The 20,356-nt window shown below is 24.8% G+C and overlaps 1 protein-coding gene and 1 pseudogene across 3 annotated transcripts in view; one reads left to right on the forward strand and one right to left on the reverse strand.

The window, feature by feature from the left end:
• LOC102681244 (LON peptidase N-terminal domain and RING finger protein 1) overlaps positions 1 to 20,356 on the forward strand; it is a 65,739-nt gene that overhangs the window by 31,491 nt on the left and 13,892 nt on the right. Inside the window, exons 1-4 of one of the 3 annotated variants that reach the window (XM_031511153.1) lie at positions 12,827 to 12,852; positions 13,895 to 13,983; positions 14,933 to 15,051; positions 16,286 to 16,408. In XM_031511153.1, the coding sequence (XP_031367013.1) occupies positions 12,842 to 12,852; positions 13,895 to 13,983; positions 14,933 to 15,051; positions 16,286 to 16,408 (342 nt within the window). In that variant the 5' untranslated portion in view covers positions 12,827 to 12,841. Of the gene's footprint in view, positions 1 to 6,555; positions 6,674 to 12,826; positions 12,853 to 13,894; positions 13,984 to 14,932; positions 15,052 to 16,285; positions 16,409 to 20,356 lie in introns of those variants that run through there. The other 2 variants (XM_006617153.2, XM_006617152.2) reach the window with 2 other exon arrangements.
• LOC116185821 lies at positions 2,436 to 6,627 on the reverse strand (annotated as a pseudogene).

The following is a 20,356-nucleotide window of genomic DNA, read 5'->3' on the forward strand; positions in this document are numbered from 1 at the left end:
TAGCTAATTATATCATTATATTATCTAATGCGGAACACATATTGTTGCAGAAAATTATCAACGATGTTTATAGTCATTGCTTCTAATTGCCATCTGGACAAATATATCATAGATCTTTTATTCATAATTTTTCCTATTGCTTGTAAGTTAAAAAGTTATCGTTATATTATTAGTATATTATTTAATGTAAAATAATAGTTTACTTGAAAAAATTGTAAGTATTATTTATAATTAACTATTATAATTATCAGTGTATCTTCTAAAAGAATATAATATATAACATATAAAGTTAATATTTTAGTCGTAATTGTAAGACAGTTTATATTTGTATACTGTGAAGATAAAGGTATTTATAAAATTCTAAAATTCTAAGTTAATTAATTATTAATTATTATTAAATTATATTATCTAATATACTATTTCTCTGTTTGAGAAAATTATTACAAAAATTTATGATCATTTCCTCTAATGGATCTTTTAGTACAATATAATATATCTTAGATTTTTTATTCCTAATTTTTCGAATTTTTTTTTTAAGAAATAATTGCAAAAAGTATGTTTTATACATTTTGCTCAATTGTTTCATGATCATGTAATTGTATTTTTGCCGCCTTTTTGAATGTTTATATACGCGTAGAGGTTAACTCAGATTTATTCTTAGAAATTTAGTTAATATTAATTAATTTTTATTTAAATGATTTTCGAGTTATATAAATATATGAATATATTACATTTTTGGTTAAATAATAATATTAATATATTATAATAATATTTATATAATATATATATTTATATAATATATTTATAATTGTGAAATACAGATTCACATATTCGCGAATATAAATATATATACATATCACTTCAAAATATTCTATACATTCATCGAACAATTTAGAATCTCGTAACAAGAAGACAGATATATTTTTTATTGAATTATTACACGTGTCGCATTTAAAGATAAAAAAGATTCTACATCTAATGTAAATTAGATATAGATTTCGATAAAAATAATCGATTTACGAATATAAATTCGTGTACATTTACTAATCATTTCCAATATAACCTAAAAATAACCTAAAAATATAATTTAGCAATAAGAGGATACCAAACATAATTTTTCAATCTTTATATAAATTATTACATAAATATTACGTAAAAATTAAAAAGAGTTCCAAAACCATGTAATTATTGCAAATATCAATAAAAAAAATAAGTAATCTACCACAGATTTAACTTGTTAAATGATATTAATAATCAAATCCACTATTTTAATATATTTTCAAGTCTCTGCCAAGATATTCTACCATTCGTTACGTTTACATAATATTTAAGTACTTACATCGTATATCAATAGAACACATAACGCAAACGCGAAAGATCGATTGTAAAATTTGAGAATCGATCGAAAAAGCTTGTGGAAAAAGGCGACACTTTCGCCTGATGTTTGGACGCAACCGCGCAGGGTCTATGTTTCTATCAGTTATATAATAAAAACCGTTATATAAGGACGAGCAGCTACGCATAAACGGTGTACTCGGCAAAGCCAAATTAATCGGTTTGATCTTAGAGCGGCGGATATGTGCATACTCTCGAGGTCCCGGAACACCGACATCGACATTGGCCGCAGTTTCGAGCCCATTGAGCATCGAGGGAGGATGTAGAAGTGAAATTTATTGAGTGGATGTAATTGGATAGAATTGTTGTGTTACATTATCTTGAGAATTTTTATTTTTTTATTTCTTTCTTTTTTTTTAATTTTTTAAAGAATGTTTATATAGTAATATATTGGATTGTAAAATTATTTTTATTTCTCATGGTGAATACATACACAAGATAATTTTTCATGTTTGTGAAATGAAATTGAACTTTAATTTTGTAAATGGAATGCTTTTAAAGTCAGATAAAGATAAGAATGAAATAAATTAAATTAATTTTTTTCTGCATACTTTTAAGATCAAATACAAAGTAACAATGAAATTATATAAAAATTAATTATTCCTATTGTCAAAAGTTCTACTGTTGAAAGATTTCAGGAAGTTATTACTGATAATCTGGATTTCCAAGAAATTATGTAATTTAAGTCAACTTGCTGTGCCTAACCACTTTTCATAAGCTTCCACTTTCATTTCTAATATTAATACATTATGTTAATTATATAATTATATAATTTTTCTATACAACTATTAATATGTACTGTTAATAAAAATTATTACTATATATTTACATAATACTATAACTAATTCTACAATCACTAATATTAAATTATTGCATTTATATATTATTACATTTTCAAAATTTACCCTATAATTAAGAATCATCAATAGATATAATTCAAAATAAATTAAAAATCTTAACCATTCCATTGTTTTGTTTTTAACTACTCATTATATCAAAAAGGCAAGGTCAATAACCCATTAAAATACTTTTTAAAATCTGTTTTAAAATCACTATCCAAAAAACTTTTGAAATAAAAACAGAAAATCCAACTACTCCATTGCTCAATATTCCCATCAAAGAGAGGTAAGAACGAGGCCAATGACTTATTGCACTTATACCATATTTTTATGAGCTGTGCCCGTGGACCGCTCATGAGAAGTGGAGAACTCTGGAAGTGAAGTGGTCGGCGTGAAGAAGGCCGAGAGAGTAGGTCAGAGACAGCGAGGAAACTCGATCGAATGAAAGCATCAGCGGTACTTGACCGTGAAAAATGGCAGTGTGTCGGTGCACACCTAAACGAGGAGGCCGGTCACCGGATATCGTCGCTTTCTTGCCGCGGAGAAAGCTGCCTGCTTCTTCTGTTCCTCCGATTTCTAACTCGCCTGAGAATAATCGCCATCATTATTTTAAAGAATAGAAAATGTGTTGTCAAATGACAAATTGGAAAATTTTAAATTAAGATTTGTATGGTGTCGTTTCAAAAAAAAAAATTAAAAATTAAAAATTGTATGAAATTTAATATTGGATATTATTTAAAGTTAATTAAATTAGATTAGTTTGTGTTGGATAAGAGTTGATATTTTTTTATGAATCAAAAACTAATCATTATTAAATCTTAAATATAATTTTACAGAATTATGAAACATATTTTAATTTTGAGAAATTTTAAGGTATTACAAAATTGTATTTTTGGTTTTATTTTTATGATAATATTGTTATATAAGTATTCTTAGATAAAGGAATTAAAATAATTGTGAAAAAAATGGATGATGATGTGAGAAATTCTTTATATAAGATTTTATTGTTTGATGAATCGAAAATAAATTGAACATTCTAGAAATTGGTCCCTACAAAATTTTAAAAATCTTTTTACATAACTTACTTTGATTTTATCATTTTAATTCTAAAGAAAGCAACTATTTCTTATTTTTCATATGTAAATAAATTAGCAATGACGAAACAATTTTAGATGTTTACTTTGTGAAGATAATTCGAAACATATATTGTTCAAAGAATACAACATTGTATAAATTATTATACAATATTATTATATACAATAATTAAATTATTATACAATAATTTTCTATGGTACCACGTATATTACAAACGGTATATCATGGTTACAGTAACTAGCATTATTGCCTCATCGGTAAAAGGAACGAACGTAAAGTAGAATTCAATTTTTTAAAACGATCAGAAGACATCCAATCGTGGCCGGCTACCATATCGCTTATTATAGCTGTAAAATATCGTTACATAATGTTAAACCGTTTATAACCGACATGACACGTTGGTGAAACGTATCACTTCGTTGTAAACAATGATTTCCATGCTTTGTCTCGAGAAATTGCACGGTCATTCTAATTTGCAATATTGTCGCCACTTTCCTTTATTCTCAATTACGCACGCATAATATTTCTTTTTTACTTTTTCGTTCGATATGATTGTTGAATTTTTAATAATTATGCATTTATTTATTAAAGTTAAAAAATAAGATATATTAGATCTATCACGATTAATTAGAATTAAAATTGACAGATTTGGTGATTTTAATAGAATTAGTTATGATGGTATGTATAATTTGATGTGAAATGAAAAATTTGAAAGTATAATTTAATTCAAATAATTGCAAATTAATAATTATATATTATTAAAAATATAATACTTTAATATAATAATGTAATAGTCAATCTACTTCTGTTAATATTATAAATACTATCAATTTCTTTTAGTTTTGAGTAATAAAATTCAAAACAAATCTTCTAAAGAAAAATCATATTTAAAAAAGCAGACAAAGATAAAATTGTTATCTTGAATGTTTTTCAAAGTTTATAAATATCCAAAAAAAGAAAAGAATATTAATCATTCAAAATTCAATTGTGAAAAAAAGTAATTTAAAAGTAATCGATGTTAAATGAATCATCTTCTGTGAGACATAACCTCAAATATCAAGAGATTAAACCCAATCTTATCGATAACAATCAAGTAATAATTTTTAACATTGGAAAAAGAAATATAAAAGGTATGATATATGAAAGATACTATTGAACAAAGGAAATTCTCCACGTTTATCATAAAATCTCGTCGCGTTGCCAATATGCAACTGTTTTCGTTACGCAAGACTTTCGAATCGTTGCAATTATTTTGGCGCGCGAAAGCATCCGGGAAATGTTGCCATTTCTATGTACCAAAGGAAACCAATGACGTCGATAAATTTGCTAACTAAATTTCGAAGCATTTCACTTTTTCAAAATTTTATTTTCTTTTTTTCATATTTTTTGACAGTATTCAATATATGAAAGATAAGAAATGTAAATGAAATATATTATCACTTACCTAAGAGTTCATTAATATACATGTATTTTAAATTTGATTAGTCTTAGTCTAAAATATTCAATTTTAATTAAGTTAGTTAAAATAAGTTAGATTAATCTGGATTAAAAAATATATTTTTTCAAATTTAAAAATTTATTGATACAAAAATTATGCATATTTAAAATTTGATATTCAAGCATATTGCGATTTTGGTTAGGTTAGGTTAGATTAATTTTTACAATGAATTTGAAAATGGACTATGTGAATATTTATATCATCATTTTTATCATTAAAATGAAATGAAATTTAATGATATTGTTGATGAAAACAATACAAACTTTGTTTTAAACTTTTATATTACTCGATACTTTATCATTATTATTCGATAAATGAAGATAATCTTATATCGAATATTTATTTTGTTATACTTATTAAGATATTTTATTTTATCATGCTACTTGATAAATAGAGAGATACTTAATATAAGAGACGAACTATTAGACTTAGGTTATGTTCATCTCTCCAAAAAAAGATACACAAAAAAAGAAAATATTTAAAAACATAATGCTTGAAAAACAAATCGAAATATTTAAATCCAATTGGCTTAGACGGTAACAGTCGAAGAGAATGGCTAGTATGTCGTATGCAAAACGACACGTGTTGTACGCGCGTTGTATGCGCGCCTCACGATTTCCAAGGATGATGCAAACCGGCGCAACACGGGAAGAAATACGCGAGAATACTTTGGCAAGTGGTGTGTCAAGGGACGATGTCGTCCCGGCGCACGTTCCGCTAGCCAACACGTGGAGCATTATTGATCGTTGCCAGAATAGAAGGAGGGAATATAAGTATGGAGAGTGCACGTTGTTGATACGTCGAGGTGTATGTTTTTCACACCTAGCCAATACGCCACATCTGCTTCTACGTCGAACTTGAATTATAATATTTCGAGAAAATCTTGGAACGATGTGATATATTGATCTTTCTATATCATATAAACATATATTTTTACTTGGAAGATTACGTTGGAAATAGAATAGCATTTAGATATTGTTTGTTACACATATACACATAGTCATATAGATTACACTGAAGTAGACAGTTTGGCGTAGACAGGTTGTCTTAAAGAATCTTAATATTCCCGAATATATAATTATTGATTAAAAAAAGAACGTAGAAAGAAAATATCAAAAGTTTAAAGCATTCGTAAAAAATAGGGCTGATGATTCAAGTTTATAGATTAAGAAATGTTATTTAATTACTAAAGATTAATTACTAAAGATTAATTACTAAAGATAAAAACAAAATGTTTGAAAATTATATTTCAAACATAATAAAATATATTACATATCATTGCATTCATAAAGAAAATATTTTAAAATTAAACTTCTTCTTTCAGGTGAGATTATATAATATACAATGATACAAATAGCTTAATAAATGTCATTTTTAAAAGAAACATTCGACAAATCACTCACTCATAAGAAAATATTATAGTATTACATACAAAAGAAAGCATTCGAATCAAAATTTCATTTTTCTATCATCTTCATTTTTAATCACATAATACACAACTCAAGTAGACTCAATGTTTATAGATTAAGGAATATTATCTATCGAATTACTAAACTATAAAAGTAAAAATCCAAAAACTACACTTACTCTTAACAAAATATATCACATATACGTTCAAAAGAAAGCATCTTTCCATTGTCTTTGATTCTCCATTCTCCGCGCCCTCGATCGTGGCGCTCAAGTCGCAGGTAGTCGTCCAGCAGTTTGAACGGTGGTCAGGGTCGGGGTGGGAGGAAGCGTGTTTCGGTGTTCTCTCTCTGTAGTGCAGCTGCATCGGACGACGCATCGCTGTTGGATCGAATGGACGTCACCCGTTCCGGCGCAAACAGCCAAGCGTTACGTAAAGGTCGGTCACCCGGCCGCGTACTTCATCGTCGTGCTTGTCGTTGCTGCTGTTTCTCTGTGCTTGCTCCTTCAAGTACTGCGCCCTGTTAACTTAGTCCTTTGTCTTTTCTTTTTCTTACATGATTGTATACGGTTTTTGGTTATCGCTTTTTTTGCGATTTGTGTCGCATGATAAATGTTTATAATATTTTAGTTTTAATGTGAGGCGAAATAACATCATAGTTGTTATAGGTTATCTTTTTGTTTTTATAATTTGTGTTGTATAACACAATAACATAATAGTTGTTATAGGTTATCTTTTTGTTTTTATAATTTGTGTTGTACGATGAGGAATGTTTACAATCTTTTAATTTTAATATGAAGAGGAATTAATACAAGAAATCTTTTTTTTTCTTTTCTTATTCTTTTTTTGTGTTTTTAATTGTTTCGAGATTATTATAGTGATCTTTTTCTTTTGTATTTTGTATGACAATGATTTATAGTATTCAGTTGTAATATGACGAGGAATTTTTTTTGTGAAAGAAAGGACATTCTTTATAATTGTTATAGATTCAATGTTATGGATTCATAAAATAAATATAAGTAAATAATTATTTACAAGTTGATTCAAAATATCAGTGAACTTCGTACTAATGATAAATCAAGGCGCATTTAACCTCAATACAATAAAGTATATTTTGAGATATTGTCAGGAATTTGTTGCAAATTAAAAAATTAAAAAATATTTTAAAAGAAATAGCAGATTTATGTTTTTATTATCATTTGGGTTTTTCTTATACATCACAAATTTAACAATTATATATAAGTTTTATTATCAATAACTTTTAAGACTATATTGAATTAGTTGAAGAATTTAATGAATTTAATGAATTATCAGAATAGAAAATCAGTGATTCGTTTTTTTCAAATCTAATTAATTATATAAATAACCTAACCTAAATTATTTAATTTTCAGTTTTTCAAAATTTCTGAAAATTTTATCATGTCATAATATTTTTTATTCTTATATTATTCATTACTCAGAGATAATAATTATATTTATCGCCATGAAAAAGAAAAATAAATAATTAAAACGTATAAATCTGTTATGTGAAATCAATGTCTCGTATGTGAAAATTGGAACAATCGTGTTTGCAGATAGTAGAGCAGTATTTTACTTATCTTGACTAATGTAGTTCGCTGTATCGATTGGAGATATAACGCATTGCTTGTTCAGTCAACTTGGTAACAAAATTGACAGAGATCTTATATCCGTATTCTCTTTAACAAACTGCTGTGACTTCGAAAGGATATATTTCAACTCTTCGAAACGGACAATTTTTCTCATCGACCTTGTTGCACATACATATCTTTATAAAAATTAAAAATATTTTCGCTTGTGTAATCAAGGAAAATGCTTTATGAATTAGACATGAAGATTAGATTATAAGATGATAATACATTTTTTCGCCGATAAATTTCACGGTTTATTGCTTTGAAGGATAAATCAACTTCGTGTTATTCTTATTAAATTCTGATATATAATTAATTATTATCAATGCACAGTTTCTAAGAATACTTTATCGAGATACTAATACTTTCCGATACGAAATTTATTATTAATATGTATTATTTTAAGAATAGATTTTTCTTAAAATTTTTTTGTTTAATTTCTTTTTTCTAGAATTTACTTTAGATGCTATTCTTTAATTCGATAATGATCAAATGACGATAAATATTTTCATTAATTATCTAGGAAATTGTTTAGTTGAATTCTATATATTTAAAATCGAATATACATATTATTTTTGTACTGAATAAAAATAATGAATGAAAATATAATTAATCACTCTTTTTTAATATACATAATTATCGAATACAACGAGTAAATAAATTAATAATCAATTATTCGTCAATTACATATATATGATATTGTTTTAATTTTTAATTTTTATTAAATATAATAATAATTATTGAAATAATTAAATTAAAAATATTTATTATTGAATATCATATCAAAATTAAAAATATTATCGTCAATATCATCGATCCTGTTTATTAATTGGATTCACTGAAAAAAAAAATCTTTTTTTAAATGAATTCAAAGATTGCAACCCTTTTTTAATAATGTTATTAGACGCATGTTATTCCGAGAAGAAATAAATCAGTAACCAGACATGCAGTTGTTAAACTCGTTAACGCAACCTCTTTTAAACCATAATCAAGTTGATTAAGTGGGATAAGTGTATAATCGATTATACTCGGTCTTGGCACTTGACTTTGTAGACAGGAAATTGTGACGTAACATAATAGGATCGAATTAATGAATAAATTTATTAATTGTCAATTGTTCAGATGAATCTCATAATTCGGTGAAATTTTGCTTGAAAATGAAGTCGATAACTCTTTTATTATTAAATGAAATAAATAAGTGAAGAAGGAATAGAGAGAATATTATTAAATATTTTTTTCTCTCTCTTTATTATTAAATAAAATAAGAAAAAATATTGTTAAATGAAATAATTTTTTTCCCCTCTCTTTTTATTAAATGGAATAAAAATGAATAAATAAAGAAACGGTAAAGAAAGTATTATGGAACGAAATACTTTTCTCTCTCTCTCTCTCTCTCTCTCTTTATTGTTAAATGAAATAAGAATAAAGTTTTCATATTGTGTTCTTTTTTGTCGTCTGATTAAAAATAAATGTCGGTCGATTATCGATCATTGTAATGTTCATTTTCCATGCTGTGTTGTGCTGATTACATATGTAATCAAGTGACATCAAAAATGCATAATAATAGTAAAAAAAAAAAAAAAAAAAAAAGGAAAAAAAAAAATGCAAAAAAAAGTAAAAAAAAAAAAAAAAAGGAAAAAAAAAAATGCAAAAAAAAGTAAAAAAAAAAAAAAAAAAAATGGAATAATAAGGCAGCAAAACGAGTATTGTACAAATCGATAATCTACGAACATTCATTTTCAACTGGAAAACTGAATAATGAAAAAGTTTTAATAGCGTTGGAAGTGGAATGAAAAAATCGTAAAATTCTGAAAAGTAATATAGCGTCGTAATCTCGTGTAATATAAAATTGTACAATGCTCCAATCAGTGATAAACTTGAAACTAAAAAAGTTTTAATAGCATTTTATACCATATATTGATTTGAAAATGAAAATTTAAAAAAATAATTAATAAATTCTGAAATGTAATCATATAAAATTGTACAATACTTCAATAAATGTCAAATTTGGAACTAAAAAACTTTAATAAACTTGTATATAATTGAAATTGATTTAAGAAATGAAAAGTAAAAAATCACAAAATTCTCAAAAATAAAAAACATAATATATAACATGAATTTATAAAATACAAAATTGTAATAATATTCTAATGAATAATAAATTTCTAATAACAATTTAGTTGTTCGATATTGAAAATAGAATGGAAACAAAAAATCTTAAAGTTTTAAAAAAAAAACCTCAAGTATAAAAATATTTTAATTAATTTTAATATTTAATTAAAAATTCTATCACCGTTAAATTTATTTATTTAAAAAAAAGAATATTCAACTATCCTTCCGATATGAAATTTTTTCATAAAAAGAAATTTGTTTTGAACCGAAGAACAAGATAATGTAGTCAATCGATGGAATCAATTTATTCCAAGAACGAGTTATCAGCCACAATGCTCGACAACAATTTCACACAGACACGAGTAATGATCTGCCCACGCGATTGCCTTCTAAAGAGAAGCAGAAAAACCATAGCCTTCTTAACTGCTTCACTGAATCCGGTATGCCACGTTCTTTTCTCTTTTTTTCTTCGATAAATAGCCTCTTGCGAGTCTCAGACATATCGTTCGAGCATTCTTTCACTGTGAAACACGCATAAAATCAAAGATGTATGCAACAACCTTTCCCTTGAATGTCTGACTAAAGAACACGTGATTGGTCCAGAACGAGATCCAGATGTTTCGTTGAATTGGTTGGATGAATCTTGGTTCATATGCAAGTGTCATTGGAATTTTAAAATGTTATTCTTGTAATCTTGATTGGATCTAAAAATAAATTTCAAATTTTTCTTGTTTAAAGATGAAATTTTTTTGAATTTAGAGAGAATTAATGATGATAAAATTATTTCAATAATTATTTCAATTTATATTGATTTAAGAAAGGTTAAAAAACATTGTTCTAACCTATATTCAGTTTGTGTTCGTTGATCAGTTTGTTCGATTGTGAAATTATTATTATATGTATATGTTAAATCATTATTGTTAGTCATCGTTATTTAAATTTGAAGTGCAGATACAATTGAGATTAAAAATTTTGAGAGTTCCTCTCGAGAGATATTTTTCGCTAATGGTTACTATCCATTATTATCGGACAGTCATTCTACTCTCGAATTTTTAAAAATTTTATTCTTAAATGTATTTTTAGTTAATATTTCAATAAAGTAACTTTTCCTGTTTAATTTTCAAAGGCAATTCTCGAGAGATTAATTTCTTCAAGTAAATACAGTCAAATGTATTCATACTCTCAAATATATTCATATCTTCGATTATTAACCCAATAGATTATTATAAAAACATATCTTCGAAATGAACTCTCAAGAGTTTTATTTATATGTCAAAAGTATTCATTCTCTTTGATTATCAATCTGCTAAAATTATCATCATATTCTATTCTACTGTTATTTCAATATTTAATTCTTAAGAAATAATTCTCAAAAGTATTATTTTTAGGTTAGGTTACAAATTTCATAGTAGAACTCTTGAAATTTTTTTTCAAGTGAACATGATCATAATTATGATCATGTTCATCACATTTGTAAAAAAAATAATTCTTAAACATATTCATATTCATAAATATATAATAAAGCAAGAATACTACATTATAACAATAAAAAAAATATTCACTTACGAGAGAAGAGCGTATGCTTTAGGCATCTGCCGATACATCCTGGCATTGGTCACAATGTCATTGCCTCCGTCGAGTAGAGACCCTTGCCTGGTCGAGGACGAATTTCCGCCACGCTTGATCACCACCAATGCCAAGTCAAACCGATTCATCGAGTTCCATTTATCAACGGTGACCGCGGCCACTGCATTCTCGTAAATCTTTAAACGCGCTTCTCGCGACAATGTATGAATACTCGATTAACCGGATTCCTTTGTTACCGATCGCGATTGCCATTGATCAATTCTTGTAACTTTGTTATAGAATAGAAGTTTTGTTGAAATAATTTCACGAATGTTAAAAGTTTTTCATTAATGCGTTTTATGAAATCTAAATATTTAAAAAGTAAAAAATTTCTAATGAATTTTCTATAATTAATAAAAATAATTAATACAAATTATTATTAGATTTTATTAAAGCACAAAAATATTGAAAATTGTGAGTATTCTTAATTTTTTGGCTAGGGGTTAGTATAGCATTATTTTAGAAAATTTTTTAATAAAAAATATATTTAATTGTAAATGTAAATGTAATTGTAAATTATTATATATAAGTTAATTATATATTCCATATAAATAATTTTTAACTTCTTGCCTTATAATTTCTGAAATATAAATTTTTTATAGGAGGTTAGGTTAAGTATGTAATAAAAATATAGCATGTCATATAAATTTTAAAATTTATTATATATGAATTTTATTTTATTTTATAAAAATAGCGAAAAATCTGAGTATTTTTATTTTTTTTATTTTAAGCAATTCGAACGAAATTAAAGTACTTTCTGGTGTAATATTTTTTGATTAAAAATTATTATATTAAGACAAGGAGTTATAATATATAAAAAATGAAATTTTAAATAATTTTTTTTCTTTTTTTCAGTTTTCGAAATATTTGTAAAAAAAAGATTGCTATCACATATATTGTTATAATGCTGCTTATATTATATGACAAAGTTGCAATGCATTAATATAATTCAGAATCTCGTCTTTTATAATATTTAAAAATCATGGAAATTGAAGAAAAGAAGGTAATTTTTCTGCAATTTTACTTTAATTTCAAATTAATTAGAAAATTAAAAAAAAAAGAAAAAATGAAAAGCAAAAAATGTATATTAAAAATGATAATAAATTATGAAGAATTCTGAAACGTTTTCATATATTGCAGTTGAACGTGCATTAACTTAGAGGAACGGATGCCATCGAAATCATGACCGCGTACAAACCTATTTCGAGAAAGTTATACGATGTTCGTAGCGTATCTTCGCATTTGGTTTATATACACGAACGTCTCGTTCATAGTAAACTTTACCTTGAACAAATTATAGGATAAAAATATTGCAATAGATCAATTTCTATGATCAATACATGAGAGGGATAATTGAAACCATTTTTGTTTACATTCGAGATGTGTCTAACTTTTTGATATTATAATCTCGTATTAATTCTCTGTTTAAAATTTAATTAAATTTTCTCATATAACATTTTTATTTCTTGAGATATGTTGATATTTGATGATGTTGATATTTCAAGTTCTTTTATATTAGGTAAGTTATGTTAATTTTTAATATTTTAAAATGTTTTGTGTTTTTTAGAAATTTAAAATTAGATTTTTTTAAATAAAGATATTAAAAGTTTCGAATAATAGTTAGAATATTTTAATTAATTAAATTATAATTAATAAAATATTGCATTATTATATCAATTATATTGCATTATTAATCAAATTATATTTGATATTATATATCAAATATAAAATATCAAAGAAATAATAGAAAGAACTTCTAGAAGAACTAGAATATCTAGAAATTTGGAAGAATATTACAAATTAATAATTTAAATATTAATATTTAATACAACAAATTAAAAATTAATATTTTTTTCTTCCAAATTAAGTTAAATTAAATTATATTTCTTTATAATAAACATTGAAATTCTGCATGATATTATAATTCTGTATAAGATTTTTTGCTGTTTTTTCAAAAAAATTTTAAATACTTCAATAATAATTCTCATGAATTTTAAAAAAGATATATTTGATTGCAATCTCAAATATAATCAATTCAAAGATTCCATCAAATCCATTTTATCAAGTTGATCAAAATATAAAATATAATTTTATAATCTAATTAATTACTGTAGTTTAATTCAAATTTAAATTATGATATTTTGCACTGTAGATCTTCGTCTTTATATAATTCGTTAAAAAATTATATTATATGTATTCCTTGGATTAATTCTGGACGAAGGTCAAATCAATGAAAAAAAAAAAAATGATTTAACACGTAACACGCTTTCAGAATAAATTTGAGGCGATATATCTATACTTGTGTTGTACAACATTCCTCTTTGTATATAACTTATAAAACGAATTGCATCAACTTATTGAGTAATTATTATCCTGTTTTGTTAAATTTATTTTAATTTTTCGCAATTTTATTGTGAAGAAGAACTTTGCCAATTTTATCTTTTCTTAAAAGGTTTAAAACTTGTTGTAAAAAAATTGATAAGTAACATAACCTGTAAAATAACATTAATTTATTGGTTAGTCATTATCATTATTCTATTATTCATTGTATTTATTTTATTAATATATCAATTAATAATATAATTAATAATAAACAAATAATATGCCAATTTATATTATTCTTTTTAGAAAAGGTCCAAAATAATTGAAAATTCTGTGACGACCAACTAATTTCTTAATTTACCAGTTTCTTTATACATTATTCAAACGAAGTGGTTTCTCGTTCAACATTTTCGTCGCGAAATCTCGATGACACGGACGTTTATTGAATAACGATTTAAGAACAGGAATTAATGATTTAGTGAGTTTCGGATGTATGGATGTTTGTATTTATCAGGAGTAAAACATAAATGAAGATATTTTTATCTTCGCATTTTTTAAATTTCTTTATTTAATATCGACATATTAATTATTTATCAAATTACAATGTTTGTTTGCACTGTTTGCAATTTTATTTTAAAAAATAACAATATCATCGCTAAAAAGAAATTCATTATAATATAAGATAACAAAGCCAATAAATAAATATTTATCAGGTGATATTAAAATGTTATTCTAAATTTTTCATTAGAAATTTAAAAAAAAGCAAAATTAAGAAAATAAAATTAATATTATCTGTTTTTAAAGCATGAAAACACTAATATTTTTGCCACACATGTCACGTGAAAACTTTTCCACAATTTAATCAAGAGGAAAAGGTTTCCAATGGAACAAAAGGGGCGATTTTGTTGCCAAGAGACCCTCCCAATCTCCAACTCTTTGGAGTCAATATTCTAGCAATGCTTTATGTTCGTGTTTCCTCCTGTTTCAGCGCCAAACAGCCCACTCCATCTTAGCAACAGGGCTCACGTTTTGCTCCTGCTGAATAGACCTCAAGCCTCCCTCACGGATGCTGATCATGCTGTTAGGCTACGACCGGACTGGGGCAAGGTGAGAAACTCCTTTTTCCTGTATATATTATCGCGTTAGGATACCGTGTAACGAATAGTAATATATGTAGTTTTACACGTTGTATACATGTAAATATACATGTAGTTTTTATTTTGCATGAACGAAAAAATTTTAATCTTAATCTTAGTTAAATTTAATATATTTTTTTATCTATTATAAATTTTATTTTTGACTGTGTGTGAAGTGAAAAAACTTTTTTAATATTATCTTAACATAATGATAATTGTGATTTTATTTTATTAATGTATGAATATATTGATTTTTAATTTTGAATTTTTTTTATTTGTTATACAATTTTTAATCAAAATTTTTTAATACAATGAAGATTCTATATTTGTCATTAATCTTAAAAAATTGAATTATTAGAAGTTGAATAATTAGAGTTAGAGAACAGATATCGAGTTATAAATTATTAATTTAATATTGTAGTTTAAAAATTTATTTAAAAAAATGAAATATAAATGAAAACTAAGAAAAATTAATAAATATTGTATAAAAATGATATTTAGAATATTATACATAAATTATTAGGAATAGAAAATCTTGCTTTCATAAAAATTTCGTTCAATTAAATTTTTTCGTATGGAAACTATGATATAAAAAGTACCATGTGTTTTTTCCACTTGGCACGTTGTTCGATCACATGTTTGGCGACATGTATTGTCCCTCCATCCTTAACCCAATCCCAAACTAAATCCTCTCAAACCACGCGTAACATATTACTTCCAACCTAAATAGGTTAGTTCAGATTTCTGATTCAAAACAAGCTTATAAAGAAACGTGACGAGTAAAATAAATTTTCTTCATGTTGTTAGTATAATAAATTTAAAATAATGAATTTTCTTCGAGAATTAACATTAAAATTGTACAATTTATTAATATATAATTATAATAACGTATAATAAATTGTATTTATAATAATATTTACAATTCCAATCAATATATTTTTTATTATTTCAAATCGATAAAATTTTTAATATTGAATCTAGAATCGAGCCACAAAATTTAATTAAAATCAAATAAATTATATTATCGAATAAAATTACTTTAACTTTTTAAAATGTTCAAATAAGATTTATTCATAGTTGAATAACATTTTTCTTCTAATCCAACTTGATCTAAGTTTGAGTGTTCGAAGCTTTAAATAATAAATTATTCAAGTGATTTATTAGAATAACTGTTAAAATTTCTTTCATCTTTTATATATTAACAGGGTCATTACAGACGAGGGGTGGCTTTGTCCGCGCTAGGAAGACACGAGGAGGCACTGTTTGCTCTTTGCATTAGCGTCGCTATTGACAAGAATCCTCAAGCTGTGCGTCACGAATTAATCAAGGTATGTCGATTTTTTACGTCAATTTAAATGTTATTTATTATTATTCTATGAACAATGTTCATCTTTCGCGATTACCCTTCCTCCCCATAAAAATCTGTGATCTTTGATATATATATATATACATTTATATTAGAGAAAAGTATCGAATAAATATAGAATCGTTGTAATTTGACTAATATTTTATGATTTTGTTTAAGCGCAAATTTCGTAAATTTGAATATTAAATTTAAAATTCTTTTTTTAATTTTTCAAAGATATTTAAATTCTTTGAATCTTTTTCATGTTTTTTAAAATAAGACTATAAATGGTTAGAATTATAAAAATTAGATGCTTAGAAAAATTACAATATCATAAATCATTAATTTTTATATAAAAATTTTTGTTCTTAATAAAATATGTTTCTTTTCCAATTATCTGTGTATCTTTATCAAATCTCAAAAGAAAGAAAAATAAAAAACAGAGAATCATGACTCTACAGAAACTTGACACTTTTGAATAATATAAAACACATTTCTCTTCCAATTATCCCATCTCTCGTGTTTTTGATACACAATCATTCTTAAACTTCCCAAAAAAAATAGAATCATGATTTTTCAAAAACTTGATGTCCTTAAATAATATCCATTTTCCATAATATATTTGATATTCTTCAATTATCTTTTGCATTTCTCATAATGCATAATCCTCAAATCCTAAAAAAAAAAAAAAAATAAAGAAAAAAATGAGCATGATTACAATAGTTGGCACGAAAATAAAAGATCTCGAGAAAAAGAAATTGTCACGCGACGAACAGAGCGAAACAAGCATATATCTCCTCGCGGGTATAGTTATCATTGCCCTGGGGACAGGTCACTCACCTGGCTATCATATACCGAGTCATTAAGCTACACCACTTCAGACCATACCGGAAATGCTGTCAAGCACACACATTCATTTCTTTTCTGCCTCTACTACGTTCTCGTGACTCCATCGCTTGTATCTTGATCTTTCACTATACCATGCATTTCAACCATATTAAAATGAGAATAAATGCTCTAGGATTCCTTTCAAAGAGGATTTCATTCCGTGAAAGAAAGAATTGTATACGTGCATCCAGTCATTGACTCTTGAAAATATGATGATGCTTGTGAAAGTAATCAAAGTTGAAATAAAGCAAAGAATATTTGATATATAGTTAGAATATTCAGTTGTTTTAAATATTTTATATTTATCTTTGCATTTATGAACATAATACTTAATTCAATACTCATGTAAAATAAATTGTACGTAGAATCTTAAATATTTATATATATTGAATTTTCTATTATCTAGTGAATTTTTATATTTACCTTGTTATGAATTATAAGATAATTATATATGAATCCAATCATTGATTCTTGAAAATATGATGGTTATGAGAAAATCAAAATTAAAAATAAAGTAACAAATATTTAAAATGTAATTAGATTATTTTAATTTTTAATATTTATATCTTATCTTATCTGTATTTATATAACTTATATAGAATTTATTTAATATTTAAATAGTTATATATTTATATAGGATTTAATTATAATTAATTTAAGTATATATATTGAATATTTATTGGTTAATATTTAACTTGATTGTAAGGGAATTATATAAATTCAGTTGTTAATTCTTTTAGATATGATAATGGTAAGGATTTGTCAGAATTAAAATATTTTTATTGAAATATTAAATTTAAATATTTGTTAATTTGTATTTGTTAAATTAAAGAATGTTTTAGATATTTTATTATTTTTATTTATCAAGTAATGTGAGAAAAATAGTTTTATTTTGAGTGACATAAACACAAGTTACTAGCAAATTATTAATTATTTTTGTCTTTGTATTTATATAAGATTAAATTATACTTATATATCTGTATTAAATTTTTTATTTTTATTTAATTTCATTATAAAATAAGATTTAGATGTAATTAAAAAAATAATATATATTAAAAAGATTATATATAAGACATAATCATTATCATCACCAAAATTTAATATATAAAAATCATACTTACCAATATCATAGGTCACGATCAAACAAATTTGTAAACATATTAAAAATAGCTTCATCATTTCTAAAATAAATGGAAAAAGAAAAAACCAACAACTAAATAATTCAAATTATCATAATTATCTTTTAGACTTTAATAATTATCTAATGAATTTCAACAATGTCGTGTTTTTTCTACCAAAGAATTGTCTACTATAGATGTGAAAACGAATAATCTAAATATATAAATATTCCACGAATTAATATTCATGAATATCTCGAATCATTAGATCTGTTCGTACAATTCAATTCTTTATTGTATAATAAATTCGCGAGCTATTCCTACGTATTCCAAAAAAAGAAAAAAAAAAAAAAAGAAAAGAAAAAAAGATGAGATCCAAGATTAAAAAAAGCAAATTTATTTCCTTGTTGACCTCACAGATGCCGCATCAGTCGATGATCGTTTGTTTCAATAAGCCTCTATCTTCAGGTGAGTGACCCAAGGCTAGTCCACATTGAAGGCAAGGCCAGTGGTAATCACATGCAACTCGATATGTTTGAATCGAATTCGTTATACGAATCGTGGTTATAGTTTTTCTCTTCATATTCTTCAGATTTTTCTATATATATATATANCATTTAATTGTGATTTCGGTTTTCTCTAATGTTATTCGTAAGGAAAAATGTTTCAGATAAAATGAAAAGAAAATTATTTGTTATTAATTTTTTCGTTTCATAAAAGGCAATTTTTTTTAAAATGGAATTATATGTTTTTTAATATCTCAATCGATACAATTCGATGTTCTTCATCTAAAAAAATATCAATTCATGTATATTCAAAAATTATTAGTTTCAATAGATCTTTTAAATTTTATAAAATTTAATGATCACTAAGATGTTTTTTTATATACAAATATATATGATTATAAATTAGATAAAAGATAAAATATTAAAAAATATATATTTACTGGAATAATAAAATTTATATAATATTGAAAATTTTAATGAAATTAAGCGTTACCTTATTCACTATACTAGTAAATAAAATATAAAAAAAAAGTCGTGTTTCTAAAAATATTAGAAAACAGTGTTTTGAAATTATAAAATCTTCTATATAAATTTTCTATGATAAACTACTGACAATGATCGATCGAAAAATAAATCGAGATTAGCGACATTGCCAGAAAAGACTTTTGTAATTAGAAATTACAAGTTAAGATTCATTGAGCAAGAAAGACGAATTCAATTTCGAATGTTCATTATATAACATGAAGACTGGTAGAATCATTGACGCAAACTGCACTGCTACACTTATGTAAGATTCGAAGAATCACTTGAATACTATTCTACACGCGTCTAGAATTCGAATCTAAGGGCAAATATCGCAAAGCCCTCTACTATTATTTTCAAACGAAAATAGTTCCTCCATTGGAATCCGGCTTAATTTCCATGAAGTTGCACAAAATCTTTATCAATTTTATATTATTTTTTCTTTTTATATTTTCTTTTACTTTTTTCTTTTGTTTTATAATGACAAAAAGCAAATATTGTAAATTTTCTTTGATATATTAAATTTTTTTCTTGTTATTTATCATTGTTGTGTAGACATTATTTAAAATTGTTAACGAAATTAGCTTTATTTTTAATACTATTTTTATCTTAATTAATCATTTTATGCAGATCATTTGATTCGTAAAATTATTGAAACTACGACTCGCATATCAATATTATTTTCTGTTATATAAGCCATGTGTATTTTTTTTATTTTAATTAAAAGTTACTTATTAATGGACTGAATTAACGATTGCAAATTTTTTTTGAAACAAGTTTTATGCATGGTATTATGCAACCATGTTTTTCTGAAAACATGACTTATAACGAAGTATAAGAAGAAATATGGTGTTGTTTAAAAAAAAAAAAAAAAAAAAAAAAAAAAAAAAAAAAAAA

Source organism: Apis dorsata, unplaced genomic scaffold (assembly GCF_000469605.1).
Source record: "Apis dorsata unplaced genomic scaffold, Apis dorsata 1.3 scaffold_293, whole genome shotgun sequence".
Classification (NCBI taxonomy): Eukaryota; Metazoa; Arthropoda; class Insecta; order Hymenoptera; family Apidae; genus Apis; species Apis dorsata.